At 36.8% G+C, this 27,925-nt stretch overlaps 2 protein-coding genes across 7 annotated transcripts in view; one reads left to right on the top strand and one right to left on the bottom strand.

Annotated features, from left to right (window-relative positions):
- The first annotated feature begins 8,819 nt into the window (after window positions 1-8,819).
- On the top strand, window positions 8,820-14,580 carry abi3b (ABI family, member 3b). 2 transcript variants are annotated; one of them, XR_008826202.1, is made up of 8 exons: window positions 8,820-9,241; window positions 9,406-9,573; window positions 10,092-10,271; window positions 10,500-10,561; window positions 11,745-12,841; window positions 13,404-13,462; window positions 13,557-13,779; window positions 13,932-14,580. XR_008826202.1 is itself a non-coding variant. In XM_056365322.1 (5 exons), the coding sequence occupies exons 1-5, from the start codon at window positions 9,098-9,100 to the stop codon at window positions 12,208-12,210; spliced, it is 1,020 nt and encodes a 339-aa protein (XP_056221297.1). In that variant the 5' UTR covers window positions 8,820-9,097; the 3' UTR covers window positions 12,211-13,298. The 2 variants fall into 2 exon arrangements, 1 of the variants encoding a protein (XP_056221297.1); XM_056365322.1 differs by lacking the exons at window positions 13,404-13,462; window positions 13,557-13,779; window positions 13,932-14,580 and having other exon boundaries at window positions 11,745-13,298.
- Window positions 14,581-16,984: 2,404 nt separating this feature from the next.
- Window positions 16,985-27,925, bottom strand: part of mpp2b (MAGUK p55 scaffold protein 2b) — a 38,192-nt gene continuing 27,251 nt past the window's right edge. For 4 of the 5 annotated variants that reach the window (XM_056365295.1, XM_056365294.1, XM_056365296.1 and 1 more), the window contains 10 exons: window positions 26,054-26,206; window positions 25,637-25,792; window positions 24,759-24,986; window positions 21,561-21,692; window positions 21,320-21,422; window positions 20,206-20,274; window positions 19,938-20,099; window positions 19,341-19,543; window positions 18,825-18,953; window positions 16,985-18,107 (listed from right to left, as the gene is read on the bottom strand). In XM_056365295.1, the coding sequence (XP_056221270.1) occupies window positions 17,931-18,107; window positions 18,825-18,953; window positions 19,341-19,543; window positions 19,938-20,099; window positions 20,206-20,274; window positions 21,320-21,422; window positions 21,561-21,692; window positions 24,759-24,986; window positions 25,637-25,792; window positions 26,054-26,206 (1,512 nt within the window). In that variant the 3' untranslated portion in view covers window positions 16,985-17,930. Of the gene's footprint in view, window positions 18,108-18,824; window positions 18,954-19,340; window positions 19,544-19,937; window positions 20,100-20,205; window positions 20,275-21,319; window positions 21,423-21,560; window positions 21,693-24,758; window positions 24,987-25,636; window positions 25,793-26,053; window positions 26,207-26,283; window positions 26,376-27,925 lie in introns of all 5 variants that reach the window. The other variant, XM_056365297.1, reaches the window with a different exon arrangement.

Raw genomic sequence — 27,925 nt, forward strand, 5'->3', positions numbered from 1 at the left:
ATTTCGTTTTTTGACATTTTTCGCCTTACTATACTATGAAATTTGATGTCTTATTATCCTATGACATTTTATTACATTTTATACCATACTATACTATGACATTTTTTGACATTTTATGCCTTACTATAGTGTGACATTTTATGCCTTATATTAGTATGACATTTTATGACATTTTATGCCTTACTATACTATGACGTTTTTTAATATTTTTTATGCCTTACTATATAATGACATTTTATGCCTTATTATACTATGACGTTTTATGACATTTTATGCCATACTGTACTATTTCGTTTTTTGACATTTTTCGCCTTACTATACTATGAAATTTTATGTCTTATTATCCTATGACATTTTATGACATTTTATGCCATACTATACTATGACATTTTTTGACATTTTTATGCCTTACTATACTATGACATTTTTTGACATTTTAATCCTTATTATACTATGATGTTTTTTTGACATTTTAAGCCTTACTATATAATGACATTTTATGCCTTATTATACTATGACGTTTTATGACACTTTTATGCCATACTATACTATGACATTTTTTGACATTTTTTTGCCTTACTATACGATGATGTTTTTTTGACAGTTTATGCCTTACTATATTATGACATTTTATGCCTTATTATACTATGACGTTTTATGACATTTTATGCCATACTGTACTATTTCGTTTTTTGACATTTTTCGCCTTACTATACTATGAAACTTGATGTCTTATTATCCTATGACATTTTATGACATTTTATGCCTTACTGTACTATGTTGTTTTTTTAACATTTTTTGCCTTACTATACTATGCCTTTTTTTTTTTATTTATGTCTTATTATACTATGACATTTTATGACATTTTAATGCCATACTATACTATGAAATTTTTTGACAGCTTATACATCACTGTACCATGAGTTTTTATGCAATGTTATATCAAATGTGAAAAATAACATGTTCTGTGGTACAGTGATTAGAGCTCTTACCTTATAAAGATAAGGTTCTGGGTTCAAGTCCCATGTCTCTCCCTCTTTTCTGTGGAGTCCGCATGCTCTCACGATTATTTTTTCATTTCTTATTATACTATCCCTTTTGAGCGTTTACTATACCCTGGTCATTACCTGGAAACCTCTTTGGCACACTGGTTAAAGCTGTTGCTTTACAATAAGAAGGACGGTGGTTCAAATCCAGGTCTTGGCACGCTTCTCTGTGTAGTTTGCTTTTACTCAAATTCCCTTTTTATACTACACTATGAAATTTGATGCCTTATTAAACTATGACATTTTATGATATTTTCTATGCCTTACTTTACTATGACGTTTTTTGACATTTTTTTTTGCTTTACTATACTATGATGTTTTATGACATTTTTTTTGCCTTACTATACTATGATGTTTTATGACATTTTTTATGCCTTCCAGTACTATTTCATTTTTTGACATTGAATGCCTTATTATAGTATGACATTTATGAAATTTTTATGCCTTACAGTAATATGATATTTTTTTACTTTTTTTTGCCTTACTGTACTATGACGTTTTTTGACATTTTTTATGCCTTACTAGAGTATGCCTTTTTTTTTATGCCTTACTGTACTATGACATTTTTTTACATTTTATGCCTGACTATATTATGACATTTTATGCCTTATATTAGTATGACGTTTTATGACATTTTATGCCATACTATACTATGACGTTTTTTTGACATTTTATGCCTTACTATATAATGACATTTTATACCTTATTATACTATGACGTTTTATGACATTTTTATGCCATACTGTACTATTTCGTTTTTTGACATTTTTCGCCTTACTATACTATGAAATTTGATGTCTTATTATCCTATGACATTTTATGACATTTTTATGCCATACTATAATATGACGTTTTTTGACATTTTTTATGCCTTACTATAGTGTGACATTTTATGCTTTATATTAGTATGACGTTTTATGACATTTTTATGCCATACTATACTATGACATTTTTTTAAAATTTTATGCCTTATTATACTATGACATTTTTTGACATTTTTATGCCTTACTATACTATAACGTTTTTTTTGACATTTTATGCCTTACTATATAATGACATTTTATGCCTTATTATACTATGACGTTTTATGACATTTTTATGCCATACTATACTATGACATTTTTTGACATATTTTATGCCTTACTATAGTGTGACATTTTATGCCTTATATTAGTATGACGTTTTATGACATTTTTTTTGCCATACTATACTATGACATTTTTTTGACATTTTATGCCTTACTATACTATGACATTTGATGTCTTATTATCCTATGACATTTTTTTACATTTTTATGTCATACTATACCATGACATTTTTTGACTTTTTTTTTGCCTTACTATACTATGACAGTTTTTGACATTTTTTTGCCTTACTATACTATGACGTTTTTTGACATTTTTTATGCCTTACTATAGTGTGACATTTTATGCCTTATATTAGTATGACGTTTTATGACATTTTTTATGCCATACTATACTATGACATTTTTTTGAAATTTTATGCCTTACTATACTATGACATTTTTTGACATTTTTATGCCATACTATACTATGACGTTTTTTTTGACATTTTATGCCTTACTATATAATGACATTTTATGCCTTATTATACTATGACGTTTTATGACATTTTTATGCCATACTGTACTATTTCGTTTTTTGACATTTTTCGCCTTACTATACTATGAAATTTGATGTCTCATTATCCTATGACATTTTTTGACATTTTTTTTGCCTTACTATACTATGACATTTTTTGACATTTTTTATGCCTTACTATAGTGTGACATTTTATGCCTTATATTAGTATGACATTTTATGACATTTTTATGCCTTACTATACTATGACATTTTTTGACATTTTAATCCTTATTATAATATGACGTTTTTTTTACATTTTATGCCTTACTATATAATGACATTTTATGCCTTATTATACTATGACGTTTTATGACATTTTTTTTGCCTTACTATACTATGACGTATTTTGACATTTTTTATGCCTTATTATACTATGACGTTTTTTTTGACATTTTATGCCTTACTATATAATGACATTTTATGCCTTATTATACTATGACGTTTTATGACATTTTTTTGACATTTTATGCCTTACTATACTATGACATTTGATGTCTTATTATCCTATGACATTTTATTACATTTTTATGTCATACTATACTATGACATTTTTTGCCTTTTTTTTTGCCTTACTATACTATGACAGTTTTTGACATTTTTTTGCCTTACTATACTATGACGTTTTTTGACATTTTTTATGCCTTACTATAGTGTGACATTTTATGCCTTATATTAGTATGACGTTTTATGACATTTTTATGCCATACTATACTATAACATTTTTTTGAAATTTTATGCCTTACTATACTATGACATTTTTTGACATTTTTATGCCATACTATACTATGACGTTTTTTTTGACATTTTATGCCTTACTATATAATGACATTTTATGCCTTATTATACTATGACGTTTTATGACATTTTTATGCCATACTGTACTATTTCGTTTTTTTTGACATTTTATGCCTTACTATATAATGACATTTTATGCCTTATTATACTATGACGTTTTATGACATTTTTATGCCATACTGTACTATTTCGTTTTTTGACATTTTTATGCCTTACTATATAATGACATTTTAAGCCTTATTATAGTATGACGTTTTATGACATTTTTATGCCATACTGTACTATTTCGTTTTTTGACATTTTTCGCCTTACTATACTATGAAATTTGATGTCTTATTATCCTATGACATTTTTTGACATTTTTTTTGCCTTACTATACTATGACATTTTTTGACATTTTTTATGCCTTACTATAGTGTGACATTTTATGCCTTATATTAGTATGACATTTTATGACATTTTTATGCCTTACTATACTATGACATTTTTTGACATTTTAATCCTTATTATAATATGACGTTTTTTTTACATTTTATGCCTTACTATATAATGACATTTTATGCCTTATTATACCATGACGTTTTATGACATTTTTTTTGCCTTACTATACTATGACGTATTTTGACATTTTTTATGCCTTACTATAGTGTGACATTTTATGCCTTATATTAGTATGACGTTTTATGACATTTTTTTGCCATACTATACTATGACATTTTTTTGAAATTTTATGCCTTACTATACTATGACATTTTTTGACATTTTATGCCTTACTATACTATGAAATTTGATGTCTTATTATCCTATGACATTTTATTACATTTTTATGCCATACTATACTATGACGTTTTTTGACTTTTTTTGCCTTACTATACTATGACGTTTTTTGACATTTTTTATGCCTTACTATAGTGTGACATTTTATGCCTTATATTAGTATGACGTTATATGACATTTTTATGCCATACTATACTATGACATTTTTTTGAAATTTTATGCCTTACTATACTATGACATTTGATGTCTTATTATCCTATGACATTTTATTACATTTTTATGTCATACTATACTATGACATTTTTTGCCTTTTTTTTTGCCTTACTATACTATGACAGTTTTTGACATTTTTTTGCCTTACTATACTATGACGTTTTTTGACATTTTTTATGCCTTACTATAGTGTGACATTTTATGCCTTATATTAGTATGACGTTTTATGACATTTTTTGCCATACTATACTATGACATTTTTTTGAAATTTTATGCCTTACTATACTATGACATTTTTTGACATTTTATGCCTTACTATACTATGAAATTTGATGTCTTATTATCCTATGACATTTTATTACATTTTTATGCCATACTATACTATGACGTTTTTTGACTTTTTTTGCCTTACTATACTATGACGTTTTTTGACATTTTTTATGCCTTACTATAGTGTGACATTTTATGCCTTATATTAGTATGACGTTATATGACATTTTTATGCCATACTATACTATGACATTTTTTGACATTTTTTTTGCCTTACTATACTATGACGTATTTTGACATTTTTTATGCCTTACTATAGTGTGACATTTTATGCATTATATTAGTATGACGTTTTATGACATTTTTTTGCCCTACTATACTATGACATTTTTTTGAAATTTTATGCCTTACTATACTATGACATTTTTTTACATTTTATGCCTTACTATACTATGAAATTTGATGTCTTATTATCCTATGACATTTTATTACATTTTTATGCCATACTATACTATGACGTTTTTTGACTTCTTTTGCCTTACTATACTATGACGTTTTTTGACATTTTTTATGCCTTACTATAGTGTGACATTTTATGCCTTATGTTAGTATGACGTTATATGACATTTTTATGCCATACTATACTATGACATTTTTTTGAAATTTTATGCCTTACTATACTATGACATTTTTTGACATTTTTATGCCTTACTATACTATGACGTTTTTTTGACATTTTATGCCTTACTATATAATATATACATTTTTTTACCCTTTTTTCGCCATACGATACTGATATTTTTTTAAATTTTATGCCATACTATACTATGTCATTTTTTGACATTTTTTGCCTTACTATATTTTGACATTTTTTGACATTTTTTATGCCTTACTATACTATGAAATTTGATGCCTTATTATACTATGACATTTAATGACATTTTTATGCCTTACTATAGTGTGACATTTTTCGATATTTTTATGCCTTGCTATACTATGTTGTTTTTTGACATTTTTTGCCTTAATATACTATGACATTTTTTGAAATTTTATGCCTTACTATACTATGACATTTCTTGACATTTTTCACCTTACTATGAAACTTGATGTCTTATTATACTATGACATTTTATGACATTTTTATGCCACACTATACTATGACATTTTTTTTAATTTTATGCCTTACTATACTGACATTTTTTTACGTTTTTTATGCCTTACTATACTATGAAATTTGATGTCTTATTATACTATGACGTTTTTTGACATTTTTCATGCCTTACTAGAGTATGATATTTTAAGCCTTATTATACTATGACATTTTATGACATTTTTATGCCTTACTATACTATGACATTTTTTGAAATTTTTATGCCTTACTATACTATGAAACTTGGTGTCTTATTATACTATGACATTTTATGACATTTTTATGCCACAGTATACTATGACATTTTTTTAAATTTTATGCCTTACTATACTGACATTTTTTGACGTTTTTTATGCCTTACTATACTATGAAATTTGATGTCTTATTATACTATGACGTTTTTTGACATTTTTCATGCCTTACTAGAGTATGATATTTTAAGCCTTATTATACTATGACATTTTATGACATTTTTATGCCTTACTATACTATGACATTTTTTGAAATTTTTATGCCTTACTATACTATGAAACTTGGTGTCTTATTATACTATGACATTTTATGACATTTTTATGCCACAGTATACTATGACATTTTTTGAAATTTTATGCCTTACTATACTATGACATTTTTTGACGTTTTTTATGCCTTACTATACTATGAAATTTGATATCTTATTATACTATGACGTTTTATGACATTTTTATGCCTTACTGTATTGTGTCGTTTTTTGACATTTTTTATGCCTTACTAGAGTATGATATTTTATGCCTTATTATACTATGACGTTTTATGCCGTATTATACTATGATGTTTTATGACATTTTTATGCCTTACTATACTATGCCTTTTTTTATGCCTTACTATACTATGCCTTTTTTTATGCCTTACTATATTATGACATTTTACGCCTTATTATACTATGACGTTTTATGACATTTTTATGCCATACTGTACTATGTTGTTTTTTGACATTTTTATGCCATACTGTACTATGTTGTTTTTTGACATTTTTCACCTTACTATATTATGAAATTTGATGTCTTATTATACTATGACATTTTTATGCCATACTTTACTGTGCCATTTTTTGACATTTTTCATGCCTTACTATACTATGACATTTTTAAAAAAATTTTATGCCATACTATATTATGACATTTTTTGACATTTTTTGTCTTACTATACTATGCCTTTTTCTGAAATTTTTATGCCTTACTATACTATGACATTTTTTGACATTTTATGCCTTACTATATTATGAAACTTGATGTATTATTATACTATGACATTTTATGATATTTTTATGCCTTACTATACAATGACATTTTTTGACATTTTTATACCTTACTATACTATGTCGTTTTTTTGACATTCTTTGCCTTACTATACTATGTCATTTTTTGACATTTTTTTGCCTTACTATCCTATGACATTTATTTATATATTTATTTATTTATTTTTATGCCTAATTATATTATGATATTTTTGGAAAATTTATGCCTTATGACTATGTCATTTTTTGACATTTTTTTACCTTCCTATACTATGACATTTTTTGACATTTTATGCCTTACTATACTATGAAACTTGATGTCTTATTATACTATGACATTTGATGACATTTTTATGCCACACTATACTATGACATTTTTTTTTAATTTTATGCCTTACTATACTATGACATTTTTTGACGTTTTTATGCCTTAGTATACTATGAAATTTGATGTCTTATTAAACTATGACATTTTATGACATTTTTATTCCTTACTATACAATGAAATTTTTCGACATTTTTATGCCTTACTATACTATGACGTTTTTTGACATTTTTCATGCCTTACTAGAGTATGATATTTTAAGCCTTACTATACTATGACATTTTTTGACGTTTTTTATGCCTTACTATACTATGAAATTTTTTAACATTTTATGCCTTACTATAGTAAGACATTTCATAACTTATCTACTATGACGTTTTCTGACATTTTTATACCTTACTATACTATGACATTTTTTCACATTGTTTATGCCTTACTATACTATGACATTTTTTGACATTTTTCACCTCACTATAATATGAAATTTGATGTCTTATTGTACTATGACATTTTTATGCGATACTATACTATGACATTTTCATGCCTTACTATGACATTTTTATGCCTTAGTATACTATGAAATTTGATGCCTTATTATACTATGAATTTTTGTCACATTTTTATGCCTTACTACACTATTACTTTTTTTGACATTTTTCGTCTTACTATACTATGACGTTTTTTTTAACCGTTTATGCCTCACTATAGTTTGACATTTTTTTGACATTTTATGCCATGAAATTTGATGCCTTATTAACCATGACATTTTACGATATTTTTATGCCTTACTATACTATGACGTTTTTTAGAAATGTTTATGTCCTAATATATAATGTCATTTTTCGCCTTACTATACTATGAAGTTTCTTGACAATTTCATGTTTCACTACAGTATTAAATTACATTTTATGACATTTTTATACTTTACTATACTATGACGTTTTTTGACATTTTTCACCTTACTATACTATGACAACAGACATGCTAAAATACATGTAGCTAGACATCTTTGTCTATATATGATATTATTCCAATTTTTCACATGTGTCATGTCATTTTTACATATAGGCTATATTGTATATTTATATATGATTTACTTACATATGAACATATATTTCATAAATGGAAATTCAACACATTACATTGCAAATGGGTCATTCCTGTATGTTAATTCAGATCTTATATATTAATAAAACGTTTGGTTGACGGCATTAAAAAGTCTACCTCTGTGTCAAGGGGTGGCGGGTTTATGGCGTCCCTACCAATGTTGAGACCAAACCTACGCCCTTGCATATTATATATTTTATCATATATACTATTGTCTATGTCAAACTTTAGCCTCTTATAATATATAAGAGACATCATCTTTCCTGAAGACTAAGATAGGCCTACTTGTTCGACAGTCTCAGTGGATATCTACCTTGTGCAGCCCTGCTCTGGAACAAGCTGCTGTGAGATTGTGAAAATCTTTACCCTGCGGAAATTCCGCATTCATTGCCGACCAAACACCTCCCCTCCCCGACTGACTACTGGCCCAAACATCTCCTCAGGTAGCGTGAAGTCAATCTTTTAAGCAGTTTGTAAAGTTTTTTAGCCGCGTCTATGGGAGAAATGGCGGAGCAAAAGAACTTCGCTGAAGTTATTACTCAGATATTACAAGAAGCGCCAGATGCCAGGAAACTTCTCGCTGATAACCAGAGCAACCTCCTCCGAGTCGCAGATTACTGCGAAAACAATTATCTCCAGGTGAGTAATGCAACTAAAACATATGACACACACGTACACACACACACACACACACACAATATTACTTTTGATACTGTCATTTTAGAGCTTTTCGAGAAATTAAACGCATTATGAAGCATTTTCCAACATTTATAACCTGTCCTGTTTTTTTTTCAATGCTGCAGGCAGAGGATCCAAGTAAGGCTCTTGATGAAGCCAAGGCTTTAGCTAACCAGGCGCTGGCCAGTGTGACCTACCAGATCAACAGCCTGGCCAGCATTCTGCTTAGACTGCTGGACTCACAGGCGATGCAGATTAAAGCCATTGAGTCCTCTATCAACATGCTGTCACTGGTAAGGAACAGTTTTCACCTGAAACAGTTCAGCACAACAAAGTGACCCTGCATACTAAAGCTGAAAAGAATATATATCCAAGGCATAGTCCATAGAAGGCTGCACCTTTCTTTTTGTTTGATTAAATGGCTTAATAATTACCAAATAATTGTATTTGATGTATTTGATTTCCTAAGAAAGAATTTAGATGTCCAAAGGTAATTGTAATGATATTGCATAATTGCATGGAATCCAGAAAAGATTAGTCATTAATTGCATGCACTAGTAAGAAGAGCCAGAGGTGCGCTTTACTGTTTTTTTGTTTTTTTTCACTTGTCAGTCATGCATGAACTGTTCACCAACCCTTTCATGTGTGGTCAGTTTTGTTGCTTTGCTCCATGCAAGCTACTCGTTTTATTTTATTTTTATTTTAATATACAGTTCCTTATACGAAAGGCACTTTCAAGGGGAAATGAGTGATATGAAAATGTTCTTGTGCATGCGTTGGTTGTGGCTTTTCACACTGTGCTCTGCTCCAGGCTGCAGCGATCCACCACGAGAAGGTAGCAAGGAGAGAGATTGGTGTTTTTACCACTCCCAAAAACAAGAGCCGCTCCAAGCTTATGACCCCGCCCCCTTCAGGCAGGCAGCCAGAGAGAAGCTACTCAAGAGCACCAATATCATACTCCATCTTGGACTCCACTGGACACTGTTTTCAGGTAAATTGGAAACTAAACTGAAAGAGAAAAATTATCACAATGTGATTAATTAAGTCCACACAGCTTTAATTAATTCCCAATAGATTAACCTGTACAGCTCACAACACTCCCCATTTCCCATGGGGTAGTGCCAGTGTTATGTCTAATGTGATATACAGTATGGCTGACTGTGAAGTAGAGCTGTGCTGTACCATCCTTTTTTCACCTTTGTTCGTCTTCTCCCCACAGGTCATAGGGCAGCAGCCCAGGAAGACAGCAGACAGCATACAGAGCACTGCAGACACCTCTGCGTATGTACACCCAGTCCAGTTAGATAAGAAGACTTTACCTCTCTTCTGTTTGTGGAATAAAATACCACAGGCATCAGTTGTTTAGCTTAGCTTAGCGTAAAGACTGGAAACAGGGTAAACAGTTAGCCAGGTTCTGTTGCAAGGTGACAAAATCCATCTATCAGCGCCTCTAAATCTCAATTATTGACATGTTATATGTTGCTTGTAGACGAGCCATTAGGTGGATTTTGTTACCTTTGGACAGAACCAGGCTCGCAGTTTGCCCCCATTTCCAGTCTTTACATTATGCTAAACTAACAGTCTCCTGGATGCTGGAGCTTTTATTCAATCACTAGATCAGGTTTCTTATGTTATAACCTTTCTTTAATTTATCCCAACCAAGCTACTGCTCTTGCTAGCATAGAAGACCCTTTGTGGGAAAATGAGATGCTTCATAGTTTCTCAAGAACAGTTAATACTTGGGTGTGGGAGGAATATCTGATACAACAAAGAGAGAACAAGAAAATGTTAATTTCTATGAAAACTCTGTGGATTATTTCTGTGAAGGAATAGTTCTGAGATATACACTTGTCGGCCTTCTTGTGGAGAGTTATATATGAAGTTTCATACCACTCTCATGTCTGTGTGGTGACTGTGAAACCACAGCCAGCAGCCAGCTAGCTTAGCTTAGCATGATGACAGGAACCAGCAAGCATGGCCCTGTCCAAACCTCTGAAGCTGACTAATTAATAATAATAATAATAATAATAATAATAACAACACATTGTATCTAGTGATTTTTGTCTGTACAAAAACCAAAGCTTACAAACTATATGTTGTGGTTTCTGTCCGACACAAACCTCCAGTAAAATTTTTACATTTTTAAACATTGTTTAAACTGATTAAACAAGTGAGATACAACCTGTTGATCAGTCAGGTAATTAGTGATGTGTAGAAAGGTAGATTTCCTTACTTTTGGCCAGAAGCAAGCTAGCTGTTTCCCCTTGTTTGCAGTCTAAGTTGTTACAGTGTTACACTGCCACATATTTAATGTCCACACATGGGAGTGATATCAATCTTCTCCGATAACTCAGCAAGAAAGTGAGTAATGCATTTCTTTAAGAAACTACATTTGTTTCACTCTCAGGATGTCATCATCGATCATAGTGGCTGAAGTTCGATATTGTTTTTGTCCTGTGTGCAGATCCAGTCTTGGCATCGCTGTGCCTCCGCCATCAGTCCCCACCAACGACAGCCTCCCTCCCCCTCCTACTGCTGACCTGGACTCCAGCGTGACTTCTCCTCCACCCCCACCACCTCCCCCTTCCTCCATGGACACTGGCCTCCTCCCTCCGCCTTCTTTGACCTCACCCACATGTCTCCCTCCACCCCCGCCTCCGCCATCATCAGGAGCTAGTCCTCTTCCCCCTCCACCTCCACCTCCACCATCATCAGGAGCTGGCTCTCTTTCTCCTCCTCCTCCTCCTCCTCCTCCTCCCCCACCAGTGTCAGGAGCTGGTTCTCTTTCTCCGCCTCCTCCTCCTCCTCCACCCCCACCAGTGTCAGGAGCTGTGCCCCCTCCTCCTCCGCCACCCCTTCATACGGGCACCTCTGGTACTGTGCCACCACCACCTCCTCCACCTCCTCCGCCTCCCCCTCTCCTACATTAAGTATAGTTCGTGCTATGGGAGGATTTTATGTTAAGCTCGGGTGCAGCGGTGAACAGTGTGAGCAGACATGCTGGCTGTTTGCAATTAGACTGGTGTGTAAAACATGTGCAGCGTGTTGTGAGATCAACATCAAGCATAAATAAAAGTTTGAAAACTTGTGTGAAGTGGTTTCACCTTGAACTGTTTCATCTGTGTTGAATGACACAGTGAGAGCCTCGAATGATATTCTTTCAGGGACAGAAAGTCTGCGTCCAAAGCGAGACATTCTGCTGTGTTGAGTGCTGCTCTGCTGAACAAGTTTCAACAACACGTTGCCTGCATTCCTAAGAAACAAGCTGAAACAGGGATTCTTGTGTTTCCCTGTTATCATCTCTTTTTTTTCCTGTAATGTGATTTCCCTTCCTTATTATGTCTTTGTGTTATTACAGTTTCTCAATCAGTAAGAGTCACCTTAAAAGCCAGCGGCCTTTCACCTAGCACTCATTCTACCGTGTCAATGATGAGGTTGCTTACATCACAGGCTGTAACCTCAGTGAGTTCTGCTACTTTAAACAGGTCAATGACACTATAAAATGTCTGTTGCAAGTCAACACTCTTACTTAATCTTCACTACATGGCTGCTACTTAAAAGGTAAGCTTTATTTTCAGCATGGAAAATATCAGATCAGCCAGGGCCAGCTTACTCAAACGTTAAATCATTTGCGTGGTTGTATAGTATTTAATTCTGCCCAGTAAGGCCTGAAACAGGAGCACCAGTCTGATCACAAAAGACCCATTGTTGCAGGAAATATCTCGCTGCTGCCTTTCATTACTGTCTACACCTGATCCAAATTCATATCCATGATCTTACATGTCGCAACAACTTGAACTGATCTGTAATGTTATGTAGACAGAGTTGATATTCCGTGTGAGTAAGAAGGAAATCTACTGCGTGTGTGATGAAACATCCAGTACTGTGCCACATTCACACAAACAGTAATTATGTCTACCTTAAAGACATTCTGTTTATGTCGTGTCACGCAAGGATATGAACAAAGAGCTACCTTTGACCTTTCCTGCGGATAAATGTCTTGCAAAACCAAACACTGAACTGCACGACAAACAATAAAAGAGTTGCAATCTTCCAATTTCAAATCAGTCGTTTTGACTGACAACGAATCTTGTTTTGTTTTCTTGCTTTTAATTTTCCTCAGTTGTGAAACCTGATTTGGAAAAACAAAACTGCCATGATTCTTCATCATCTTATGGCTGAGTGAGTATTTCCTCCGTTCTCAGCATGTTAATGTGACTGGTATACCTCTTCGAATGCATGCTGTGTATATATTTAAGCTGTGTATTCATTCTAGGATTCCCGCGTTATTTTTGGGTATCACTCTGTGGCTTTTGTGTTGCCATTATGCAAAGAAACACAGAGAAAGGGAAAACTTGCCCGTGAGTCCCAGTATTTCTTCATCCGTATACATCATCCCCATATATGAGATGGAGCGAGAGGACGAGCAGGACGAGGGACTAGTGGACATATATGAACCATATTCTCAAGCTCCTCACACAGACCCGCCTCCGTACAGGGTACAGCACTGTGCATTTTCACGCATTTATCACATTTCATCATGAGAATGCTCGTTTTATTTAGACATGTAGGTGGTTGTCTGTTGCAAGGTGTCTCGAAATTCATCAGCAGCAACCAAACGGCATCAACTGTCTCCTCTTCTCTTTTCCAGCTTGAAGCACCATCGTACGCAGACCCCCCACCATCATATACAGACCCTCCATCTTACTCAGAGCTGCAGTGATCCTCCTCACTTTCCTCCTCCTCCACCTCAAACACCCTCCAGCCTGAACACATTCAACTTCTCATTACAGGGCAGTTACACGTTGAGATGTCAGGGCCAAGATTTGCATTTCAGCGTTACTTTTTCTAAATGTCCGTGTACTCTCTGCTTTAAATCTGTACTTCTTTTCCTCCTTGGTCCTTCTGTAACATCACTGACGCTATTACTTTTTGCATATATTTTATTTTCAGTAGACATTCCCTACTTTTTTTTTCTACTTTAGCTACAAATCTTTTTTACACATTCTCTTGCACAGCTTTTCAAAAGGTGATATGCAACCACAGAGTTTGAAAGTCTTTCTGAACATTTATAACAACTACATTTTTGACCCTTGTTTAAGCCCATACAGGTCACAGTCACTTTTAATGCAAGTATGTGGTTATATGTTTTATTTGGGACGTATGTGTATAGGATGAATGTACCTTGAAACAATGCACTAAATCTGATTGACAGAAATACTGAATTATGTGCACCATATGTAAGGTATGAAGTAAAATATTTAAGTATGGGCACTAATTGTTTACATATTTTAATAAACCATTGTTACTTTATAGTGTATGTAATTTACAAAATTAGCTGATTTATATTCATGAATAAAGTTGATTTAAATGAAATCGCACTTGAAATTCATTTGTAAAAAAGTGTCTATTGTTTTTTTCTTTCTTCTAAAAATCAAAGTAAGAAATTTGTTCACTTCATATGGTGCTAGGAATTCAGCCATCACTAGTCAGGGGGAAATTTACATTTTCTGGCTATCATGACAAAGTGTTATATTAGTGGTCTGATAGCTGACCTCGGAGTTACGACGCAGTGGTGAGTGATTTCGTTCAACATACACAAGAAATATGCAAGACACAGAGCACACCTCGATGTCCTGTGTCTTTAAACAAGACAATAATGCTGTAAAAGCTCTTCAGGTTGTGCACTTCCCTAAGTGACACATTATCTTTTGTTAGCGACCTGCAGGTCAGCACAGTTTTTGTATGTTTTGGACTCTTTAATAAGGTAAGGACTCATCACAGTGTAAAAAAAGATAAGAATCTAGTTTTGGTATAAATCTGTGTCATCGGTTTGATTTGTGTTTCATTCATGTGAATTCACCGATTTTTACTTAAAAGTTTATATGAGCTACAGATTTATAGGATGAAGGTTCACCGTCCGTTGTTAAGCTCAAACAGTATAAAGTCAAACATTACGCTGGTGATTCATGCCGCTTAAGAATCTGATTTAACCTCTCCCGTGGTTCACAGCTGAGCAGTTTTCACTAGTTTTTAAAATGAGATTATTGTGAGTGAAACACATCAGGTCACAACCCTCTTATTTCATACTCAATGAAAGTCCATATTTCACATAATTGTATTGTTGTTGATTTCAAGCAAGATGAGACAAATCTGCATCTGCAGCACAATATATATCTTAATTTGTTTTTACAGTAATGTCAGCAGGTTGACATAATCATAGCCATGAGTGCGGTGCTGAATATCTTTGGATATATGTAAGTAATCAAAGAAAGTCATGGATGAATCTCTCCATAAAAATAAGGTAATGAAATAATTAAGTCTTGAAATGTGTCCCCAGATTCCCGGTCTTGGTGGTGTGCATCGCTGTGGTGCTCCTCTGCTTCTATCTTCAGGCAAAAAAGAAAAGAGCAGCATATGATGTAACCATGCCGATGACGCAAGACGACAACACTTCTTCAGTAGTCCACACAATTTCTTTAGAGGAAGATCAACATTATGACAGATTCCCTCCTCGCTACAGCACGGTGGATCACCCTCCTCCCTACTCACTGGTGCGTACGCCCTCTCCACAGTACGCCGTTGACATCGCATCACAGTATTATTCAAAAATATTGCTGACACATAGGAGCACCTTTTACATCAGTTATGTCAGGTCTGTTGTTTTGACCTTTGCCATTCTTTGTATTGTGTCACAGAAAAATCAACAGTCTTTACTGGCACAGAGTCACACAATCATTTAAAAAATCCTACCTAGTTTTTTAAGAAGCATATTATGGCTCTGTAAATAAACAACAGTTCTCCAACTCTGCAAACTCTAGAAGATTGATCCGACTCTCGAGTTTAAAACACTGGGTAGCAGTTTTAAAATGGACAAAGTAGAGTTTTATGTTGAATGTCACTTTCACGCAGTTTGACCCCAAGCTGACGAGCATATGGCCGGGGGGGGCGCCGCCTGCCTACGAGATGTATCCGATAACGCTGCCTCTGGCGCCTCATCAATGGATGACACCCACAGGATCTCTATATCCAACCCCATCACCCTCACCCGCCACCACCCATGGCCACCAACAGCCTCAGGGGTCACTGCAGACCCCCACTGACTAAACTCTGAGGACACACCTTGTGTTGTTTCTGTGTATTTGAAAAAACAGTATTGCCATTTATTTAATATAATGTTTTTGTTTTTAATTTAAAAATGAATTTGCATGAATATTAACTGTAAACAATGAGGCAAGTTTCTGAACATTTTCAATTTTAATTTTTATATGAACATCAAAACTACAGTGTACGTAGTTGTCCAACTGCATCTACTCACCGGCAGAGTCATCAAAGCACCAAGTGTTTCTCTATCTTATACTATATATTCTTTATTACAATACAGTACTTACAAGTTTTAGGGAAAATAAAATGAATATTAAATAAGTTGCCATTATTATTATTTTTTTCTATTTTCTAAGAAGGAACAGTGACAGAAGTGAAATGTTCCATGATGAAAAAATAGAGTGTTTCCTTGGCTTTTGAACCATGTTAAGGCAAAAGTAAGTATGAAGAAGCCACTGATAAATATTTTTACTTTTTGTACTTTAAAAATAACAAAAAAAAAAAATTGTAATAATCTCCATCAGCTGTCCAAACTGTAATGATAAGTAATATGTATGCCTTCATTATACAATCAGTGCATACTGTAGGCTACCTCTTTAGTTTTTACTTTTTTTTTTTTTTTTTAAACTAGGGATGACGTGTTCTCAGTGCTACAAAAAAAAAAAAGCAGGCAGTAGTCGGACAATGATCCATTTGCTGGATCCCGTCACACAAACCAGAAGCTTTACCAGCACAGGACAGGAAATACACAACATAACCAACATTAAAAAAGGAAACAAAACAAACGGAGACTGCCGGGTAAATCCAAAATGCCTCAACAAAAGACAGGTTTCCACTGCTCTCACTGTGCTGTTGTGTGTACGTACATGTATATCTGTGTGTGAGTAGATGAGCGTATGTATGTTTTTGTTTATAATCGTCTATTGCTGTTCATTTTTCAAATGAGTGGAGACATACAAGATAAAGCACATTTCTGAACACATACAATCATACTGTATGGATCAAATGATTAAAATATAGAGAATTTAACACAAATGTGACATTTGGTATTTTTCCGTAACCAATTTGACCTACCGATCCAATGTAAACATTACACTACATAAAGTATTTAAGATTTGGAAAGGCTAAAAAGTTTAATATCCTTCAACGAAAACCTCCAACAGAGCACTGTGATCTGCAAAACATACGCATTACTCTAAGCCTATTTCCACGTTTATGATAACATACACACGCTCACTCACACTATTGCACTAAACCTCATAAGCAACTCTAAATCCTTCTCAACAAATATCAAGAGAATTATTCCAATTCTGACAAATAAAATACAATTTGACATTAGGCTCAACAGAGGAACACTAAGTTTGTACAAAAAATGCTCTACATGAGGCTGGTCATTTGCACTGAAACATAACGCTCAGCCCTTCACAACAGACCTCCACCGCCAACGACTGCATGGACGCAGCGCCTCTGAGGCTGCGAATGTTAAATCGTCCTCCGACCTTTGACCTGCGGCTCTGGCACTGTGCTGGTGAGCTCTCTGTGACTTTCAGAAGACCCAGCTCACAGGCACCCACTGCTGCTCCGTTGTCAGTTTCTCCAGTGCCAACCGTAGACTTCGGAAAGCTGCCTCCAGGCCGTCGTTCACCATGCACAGGTCAAAGTAATGTCCATAGGCTCTCTTAATGCGCTCACTCTCATCCACCGTCCTCTTTAGTTCAGAGTCCTGTTGGGAGCAGTCAGGGGGAGGCGCAGGATAGTGGGACAAATTAGGTGAAAATAAGTGTAGTGAGCAGGCAATTACTTAAATGGAATAAATGGAGTAAACAGTGAAATTAGTGCCCAACTAAAATCAAAGTAGTAATGAAGCATTCCTCCTTACTGAGTGAATCAAACACATTATGTATCCCTGTTTTTAGAACGGTGAGCTTTCTTCAGGCTACAACATGAATCATGAGTATTTTGTGTCACTGAAAAGATAAGAAGGAATAGCTCAACATTTTGGGAAATGCACTTTCTTGCCAAGAGTTAGATAAGGAGATTGATACCACTCTCATGTCTCTGTGGTAAATATGTGATAATGTAACATTGTAACAGCTCCAGTAATTTCAAACGGCAAAATGGTCCAGGACAACAAATAATAAACATCACACATAAACCTCATAAAATGTCAAACTTGTGGTTTTTGAACAGATTAAACAAGCAAGATAGATCCTGTTAATTAGTGAGCTCTAGAGATGCTGGTAGGTGGATGTTGTTACCTTTGAACGGAGCCAGGCTAGCTGTTTCCCCCTGTTTTGTCTTTATGCTACGCTAAACTAATTAGCCACTGCTTGCGGTTTCATGTTTACCGTACAGACATCGAGACTCTTGAAGTGAGAGAAAGTGAGTAAGTATTTTTCCCATAGTGTCGAGCTATTCCTTTAAGAGAACACACACTCACCGTTAACTGTTTCGTGACCACTCCTGACTCGATTGCTGACCGATTCATGGCTTTGAGAACCTCAAAGTCTGGGGCTTCGATGAACACAACATAAGGCAGGAACTCTGACGTCCGCAGGACTTTGAGAGCCTTTGTGAAAAAACAAAACAAAAACAGATGTACAGGAAACAAGCAAGCAATTGGAGAAGCTAAAAACGCAGACGCAATTATAAAGCTGAGAAAGTGATTAAAATGCCTCTGCAGGGTCTTCAGCTAACACATTTATCAAACTAATGTGTATAAATACAATTACAAAGTACAAAGTACTTCAGTAGCAACAAGCTGTATATAACTGGTATGATTATACATTAAATACATTTTACACCTCAGTCATTTATGGTGGAAAACATGACAAGTGTTGACAGGTGAGAAACAGAAGTAAGAAGTGAAGGCAGGGAGGCAGGAGGGAAGATAAAGAGTGTGTGTGTGTGTGTGTGTGTGTGTGTGTGTGTGTGTGTGTGTGTGAGCTTCCTCTACCTGTGGGTTGACGTCCAGGATGCAGATCTTTCCCGTTTCTATCACCTCGTGTATGGAGTTGATCTTCGTCCCATACAGGTTCCCGTCATACTCGCCATGCTCCAAGAAACGGCCGTTTTTAATGTCACACTCCATTTCGCTGCGGGTCATGAAAGAGTACATCTGGCCATCCCTCTCATCCACCTTTGGTTTTCTGGAGGTGACTGAGGGATGAAGATAAATCCAAACACAGAGATGGAATCAATCTATTTTAAACTAATCCCACAATATAGCAATACAGGATAAAGTTCTGTCATTTGAATACTTTGGTTTAGTGCAAACACTGACACTAACTGGTAGAAATATGGCAAAAAGCAAGGATGCAAAAGAGTGGTAAAAAAATATTTGAATTTATGAAAACAGTGAGACACTAGAAAACCAAGGTGACAGAGAAAAACATTAACTAGTGAAAAATAGTACACAATATGACGACATTTACACAGCGTGCAACAAAGGCAACAAGTGCTGCAACAACAAAAAAATAAAACCACTGCATGATCCTGAATGATAGATGGATTTTCTATATGGTTTAGTGTCATGACGAATGGCTGCACTCACAGGGGATGGTGGTGCCGTACCGCTGGGGATCCGACACCAGCAGCTTGTTCTTCAGACTGCGACGGCCGACTCCCTGCGCACCAATCAGAACCAGTGTCTTCCTCCTGAAGGGCGGGACCTTGGCAACCTCTTCATAGATCCGCAACTCATGTCGATCGAATTCTAGCAAGGAACCCGGTAATGACGGAGATCAACACAATGAAGTGCAATGCCCTTCTGACCAGTTCAGTTACACTCATACAAACTGTGATGTTGTATGTTTCTATACCTGCATTCTTGGTTGTCAAATACATCATCTTTTTTTTCTTCTTGCCTCCCATCCCAGCACACAGAGGACCTGAGACAGCAACACACAAAACACAATAAAACCTCCAACCCCGATGCTTGTCTGTGTCATACACTTCAACAAAGTCCCTGTTAAAATGACATACTACCAAGGTGAAAGCTCTGCTGGGTCATAAGAGTTATAGACCGTCACAACCACTAGATGGCACTGTGCAGCAATACTGATCTGCCACCGTTCTGCTGCCAGAGAACACCTGTGACTAGCCGATCTGCTGACCGTCTGTTCACTATGGCACAATATTATTATCTCTTATGTACAAAGATACGCAGCAGAAACAAGTTGGAGCTCAGTTGCTCTTTTTCATGATGAAATTCAACTCATCAAGCTGTGGCATGTAAAAATTGTGACTGTGCAACTCAAACCTCAAAGTGCTAATGATGAAATATATTTCTCAATTTCATGAATTGGATCAACAATTTCCCAACCTCAGGATCCAGCAGTGCTCCGTTCAAATGTTTGACTCAAACCAAACTGGTTGTTGGTATAATATGTGAAACACGTGCGAGCAGACAGATGTGTCCTTCCCAGCTCCAAGGGCAGTACAGTTGGGCTGTCATCTACCTCTCCTCCACAAGTGAAGGGCATGCGGCTGGCTGTGACTCACCACCTGTTTTGTTGCCGCTCAGGACACTGAACGGAGGAAAAGAGCCTCTATTCACTCCTCATCTCATAAGAGATGATTATTGATCAGGTCTGTATTTACAGCGGTGTTATCACCACTCCTCAATCAACGGTGCTTCTCAGGGAGCGCTGTTTGTGAATGTCAGACCTTGCGGCTTAATAACCAGCAGATTGGATCAGGCTGCCTGAGTCAAGCCGATGCTCATTACAAGTTCTCCAGTGCTCACTGACGGAGTAACAGGCTGGAGAGGTGAGAGGAGGATGAGCGGCCGGCGCCAGATGAAATGCTTGTATGATATGGAGAGGAACAGATGCTGTCTTTGTTGCTAGTATGTTTGTGCAGCGAGGAGTCTGTGTCGAATCTGCATAATGAGAAGTGCTTCTCTGCTCTGCTGCGCGCCGCTGAGAGCTGTACCTGTGGTAGCGAGCTCCAGATCTCTCTTCACAAACGCTTTCCTCTTCTCTTCAAGTAGCTGGCTTGGAATTAGACCTGCACTGCCTCCCTCTATGTGACAGGCCTGAGAAGGAAGGAAACAGACACGCACACGCAAAATACGTGTGATCACGTGAGGAAAAAACGGAAACATGCAGACTGACTTGTTAACATAATCCTGTTGGTTCTGTATCTGGCTGGAAAGGTTGGGGGCTGAACTGACCTGCCACCAGTTGAGGTCCTCCTGGTTAAAGATCTGCAGAATGTCTCCGCTGCTGAAGCTTAGCCCTGCCTCCTTACAGGGAATCAGGTTATCATGAGAAGGGTCGTAGTCAAAGTGACACTTTACAAAGGCCTAAAAGAAAAGGGAAATGTCCAAGTTAAACCAAATAAATACACATTTAATGGGAAAAAAATTGGCTTTGTAACATGGTAGAATTGTATTCTCCGGCTGTGGTGTAAGTGAAGTGTGGTAGATGGATTGTGCGAGTAAGTGTCCATTGCTATGACACAGCCTTGCCCACTTAAAGCCTAGTCCATCTCTCAGCTCACTTTCCCGACATCTCAAGGCTCCAGGATTCAGCTCATAAACCAAACCCTGTATCCCAACCCCCACTGACAGGACAAGGAGTCTGAGAGACAGACGGAGAGAGAGGGAGAGGGATAGACAGAGGGAGAGACACAGAAATAAAGAGAGACAGCGCCAAAATCTGTAGCCATGGCAACCATCCCCTCCCCCCTTGCACTTGACGCCTTTTCTCGTACTGAACTGATGCATGAGCATAAAAAAAAAGCCTGCCAGCCCTTACTGTACTGTGTGTGTGTGTGTCTCATTCCCCTCTAAGGACATGATGGTGGAATACACACACACACACACACGCACACACACACGCACACACACGCACACATACACACGCACACACACGCACACACACACACACACTATCACAGTCTCCATCGGCCAACGGGAGCTGTCAGTTGAGTTTAGCTATCATACGATGGCCAAGCTCCAGGCGTGAAACATAGACAGCTGGATTACATTCAGAGAGAACTTTTGGGAACAACTCTAATCATCAGAGCTCCTCACACATAACACCCACCTACACAGCTCTTAACTGTACGAGCACCTCCAAATAACTCTTTAATATCTCAGACAGACAGCCTTTTTTGAGTGTTTAAGTAGGCACTTCGATATCCGAAGCTAATACTACACAAAAAAAAAGGAAAACTAAACACTTGTGCACTCTGCTTTCACAGAGCAAAAGTCTGAAGACGGTACACTGTAGAAATGTCATCTTACGGGAAGTCTGACTCTTTTGAATTGCATCGAGAAGCCATGACTCAGAAGAGACTCTTTTCAGTGAATAACCCAAAGAAATAGGAGGGTGTTATGTTTTCTTACATGAAGGCAATTCAAGATTATTTCTGCAAGATTGGCTGCTGCCCTCAGTTGCTGCAGGTCTAACCAGAGCAGTGGAAAAAACCAGCTGGAAATGCGAGTCTTACAACAGCTACTCTACTGTTGTCAAACACAATCATCCCAGCTCCAGTTTTGGTAGTTTACATGTTTTCATTCAATTTGACGGATTTCACTGCTCCTCTAAGTGCTGAAGGAATCCTCTCATCGCTTGGGCAAAAGAATAACATGAATACAGCGGTGCAAGTAGCTGCGTGTGGCTGTACTTAAGCACGGTGGTGCTTTGAGCTAAACGCCAACGACTGAATTTTTATGCCAATCTATGCAATAAGTTGTCGAGGCATTTCATTCAAACCCACAAATGTCATCCTTACTGGAGATGGAGGAAAAGTCAGGGGATCGCCCTAGTGAGAAGGACACATCCTCTGGGCACCATGGATATCTGTACCACATTTCATGGGAATCCATCAAACAGTGGCTCAGATATTTCAGTATGGATAAAGTGGTGGACTGACATTGCTAGCATGGCTAAAACTGAATTCTTATCCAGTGAAAAACTCATTTTTCAGCACCTGGAATTTTGGAGGTGAAATGTTTTCACACAACAGCAAAATACGCTTCGAATACATGTATAAACTATGCTAATAATCCTAGCACACAAACCCTCTCTATACCATTTCTTGTAGATTTTGTTCTAGTATATTTTGGTCTGGTGTAAGGAATTAATTTAGCACGGCTTCTTCAAGTTCGACTGTTCCTCTTCTCTTTGGCTGAGATCAATCAGTCACAGAGCCTTGTGCCCAATACTTCTCCAGCTGTATATACATCCTCTGATGTGCTCTATCCTTCCATCCTTTTGCCAATGCATCACCAGACGAGATAACCCTTCTATTTCCCCTCACTGTAAACTGGGTCATATTTTCACTGTGACTTGCCTCCTCTGGCTTTGAGAAAGCTAGTGATCATTAGCTAGCATAAAGCTACAGTATGAGAGCCACAACATCAAGTATTTTTCCGTGTGTTTTCCAGCTGTTAAAACACACTGTACTGAGCAATCTCTTACAAACATTTGATAATGCAACAAATCTGTTGAAATGTAAGACCGTGGGACCAAAGGACAAATCCAAAAAAGATAGACAATAACAGACTAACTCCAGTGTCATGAGCTGTCTATGGGATCACTATTTTTCTCTTGTTCACGGAGGCTTCCATTTTTGATCCATTATGCATATGCAGAAAATTACTCTGCATTTGGATAAGTGACAAAACTGAAATGCAGGTATTCCTATAGCCAAATAGGCAAAGTCATCTACAAAGTCCTGCTGTAGAATAAGGTATACGAGTCTTGGCACGGCATGCAAGGTTAAAGACTGCAGAGAAGATGCCAGCGAGGACAGGCAGTGGTGCTTACTGACTGATGAAAATGACAGTATCCTTTCAAACTAATCACAACCTTTTCCACATTATTCATTTAAAGAATGTGATTTCAAAAATGGATTCAACTTCTAAAGAGTGTGAGATTCAATGTGGAAATTCACAAGGAGTTGCACACAAAGAATATGAGCTATATGTGTGTCCATTGTCATGAACAGATTTTACAGGTTTAAGTCTCTTGGGGTCTTGCACACAAGTGATGGTGAGATGAAGTGCGAGACTAAAATTTTAATGTTTGTACATACATTCAAATTTTAATGTATTTGTACAAATAACATACACGAGTCATGATTGGTGGACAGGTTCATTCAAAACTCATCACTTGAGAATCGCATTTTCTTACATTGTTTTATTCTTTTCTGTTTTTATTGCATCTTTGTATTTGTTAAATTTATATTTTACTTATACATTCCTTGTCTTTTGAAAAGCACTTTGTATCTTGTCTTTGAAAAGTGTTATATAAATAAAGTACCTCTTCATATTATTATTATTTAGCAGGTTGGTATGAGTTTTAATAATCTGTGTAACTGTGTAGATATGAAGTACCCCCCCCCCCCCCCCCCGACTGACCTGTCGTGGTGTGTGTGGCTCCTGGTAGCTGGGCAGGATCTTTAGCACCACACTGCCACTGGCCTCCTTCAGCATCTCCTGGAGCACCTTGGGGTCGTTGCCCACCTCCTTGCCGTTCACCTCCTTGATGATGTCACCCACATGGAGCAGACCTTGCTGGTCAATCATGCCACCATGGAGGATCCTGGCAATCACCAGCTCGCCACTCTCAACTCGGAACGTCACTCCCTACACACACACACACACACACACACACAAACACACAGTTGCAATGCAATAATCATTTAGCTAACTACACCTGATAATATACTGTGATTGTCTTAAGCTAATTAATGTAATGACCACTAAACTGTTCCATTAAGAAGCTACTCAGGCTTAAACAAATATACACTTCAGGGTGTGTTTAGCTGTTCAACAGGTATCCAAGGTTATTACGATGAGATGTTATTGTTGCTCACTATTTTCCGTATTTAGACTCTACTTCTGCTCCCTCACCTTTCAAATTATAGATTTTGTGGCACCAGTGACTTGGTTGACTTGGTGACAGCAAACCTCAAGTTGTGTGTCTAACAAACCGGAGGCAGAGAGTTTGAGGGTATAAAATGAGACAAAAGATCCCCTGCAGAAGTTGTACAGTATGAATTAACAGCATTCCAACCTGCTGCCGATAAATCACCTTTATTTTATGCTACATGGCAGTATAAATCTGACTTATCTCTCTTTTTAACAATGCTACAAAATGATCTAATCTTACTGAGTGCATGTGCCTCTCCCAAGGCACAAATCATACTGTTTATTGTGGAGTTTACAATTTACAGGAGAAGCTTCATCCTACTTAAATGATTACAATGTGCGGTTCCTTCGCTGAGCAGACTTACCAGGTGCTCACCCGACACCTTACGGATCCCCACCATCCTGACGGCGTCTGGGGGCACAGGCTGGTTGTTGAGAGCTGCGTCCATGAAGGAACAGGGGCTGGGAGGAGGAGTCTCATAGTTTTTGGATGCCACAGAATCGTGGGTTTCCAGGAGGGACTGTGAGCAGAACGACGGGCGACAAAACCACTGATGATGACGAAGATGCCATAGTTCACAAATCAGGTGGTCTTGCTTTTGTCTGTACGGGGCTATTGTCAATACAGAAGCTACTGTAGCTCCAAATCAATTAAATCCATGCTAGCACAACATGCATCATTAAGCGTGAACATCACTTTGAAAAGTAATTAAAGGTTTAGCCTGAATGACTGTTAATTAAAGCTACAGTTTGTTGCTAGATATAGGCCCTGTTCTCCAAACCTGGAAGTGGGGTTCCTTCAGGATGCGGACCAGCTCGTCAGCTGCCGAGCTCCTCTGTGCGAGCGGGCTGAGCTCCTTCAGGATGTCCTGGACCAGCTCCACGTTGTTCTCCCTCACAGCCTCGAGCTTTGGTTCCTCAAATCGCTCATGGGCCTGGGATTTAATGAATAGAAAACAGATGGTACTTGGGGATACATCTCCCATCATAAACGCCAGGATTAACCGATTACCTGATAGCCTTGTCTCTGATTTACGGCTTCATGCCATTGTCTTTGAAAAGGAGTTTCCACTTGTGCATCTATTCAGTGAGCAGACAGGGCACCTAGCAGAGACATAATGAAATGTTTTCTGACTTCTGCAGGTCTGTTTGTTTTGATTCACTAACACAGTAAAGGGCACAGCTGCAAACAACAAAAACAGCAACATGAAACCAAGCCCCTGTCGAGAACACAGCCTGCACTCATCAATCCTGACCGAAAGATACAAAAACCAAGAGAACTAAGCTCAAACTGGAGTCAAATCTTTTGCCCCTTAGGTTTTTTTGGTGTGCTCTGTGAAGCATCAATATTTCAGAGAACATTAATTTTTGCTGCTACCAAGGACAGAAGGAGTCTCTGCTCATTGGACACGGCTTCCACACCTCTGGCACAGATATGCAATGAGCGAATTAATCCTTTCCTGTCTGGTTTTGGCTCATTTTAGATCACAGACCTGGATTTTGGTTTCTGTTATTTCTCTTATATTTTTGTGACAAAATTGTAATATTTTGCACAAAAAAGTTAAATTGAGATTTCTATACTGCAATGTGACAAAAAGCCAACAGAATGCTATTATATATCAACAGGTTTTCCAAACCATTATAACGAAACCATTTACAGTAGCACTATCTGCAGCTGCACAACAAGTGATTTTGTATTTGTATTTGAAGATCCACATCGTCAGGCGATTCCCGCAGAGGATTTGTCTGGTGGGACTCACTACTACTCTGGCAGCCATGATGTTTGTTTGTTGAGGAAGAGAGGAAGGACCCCTGCTGACAACACACACACACACACACACACACACACACACACACACACACACACACACACACAAACAGATACACAACAGATAGTCACAAATGCCTGCATGTACACACTTCAACGCACAAATCCTCATGGTCCTTTGGTACACATACACTGCACTTACAGGGACACAGGCACAGCACACAGACACACACACACACACACTGAGAAAGTTATTTGCACATGATTAAACAGTCACACAGGGAGCTCTTCAGCCCTGTTCAGAGATACAGCAGCAGGATTTTGCACATTTGGTGTTTTGGCAGAATTCTTTGTAACCTGATGGAGCGAGCTGTCGGTGACTGGCCCTTGGGCGACTTGCCAGCATGGACACTTTGCTATATTATTACACTGTTTTCAGAGCCGTGGACATGGCCTACAAAAGGCATGTGTTTGTTTTGACACTAATTTGTTGGTTATATTAGAAAATGACTAAGATGAGCATGTGTTGTAGCGTCCTATTTTGCATTAGATAGTGTATCTGCAAGCAGCAGTCTCAGGTTGTTGATATGTAGTCTATCTTTGATGCCAATTATTCAACAATTAGTCTGCCAACTACCGAGATTTTTTGGCTTTCAAAATTCCCTATCCATTGTAACACCAGTACTACTAACCTTCCTCTTCTCCATCTAGACTTTTTAACTACAAAGGCTAATGAGGACTGCTGTTCTCAAGGCAAAATGTGAATGACAGAGCAGTGCTATAATTATATTTTCCTTCTCCTTTAGATATTTCTGATGAATTATTCTGGTTTAGGAAGCTAGCCTTCTCTTCTCCTTTGCCAAAATGCAACACAGCTTGATGTGAT

This window comes from Seriola aureovittata, chromosome 21, assembly GCF_021018895.1.
Source record: "Seriola aureovittata isolate HTS-2021-v1 ecotype China chromosome 21, ASM2101889v1, whole genome shotgun sequence".
In the NCBI taxonomy this organism is placed as follows: domain Eukaryota; kingdom Metazoa; phylum Chordata; class Actinopteri; order Carangiformes; family Carangidae; genus Seriola; species Seriola aureovittata.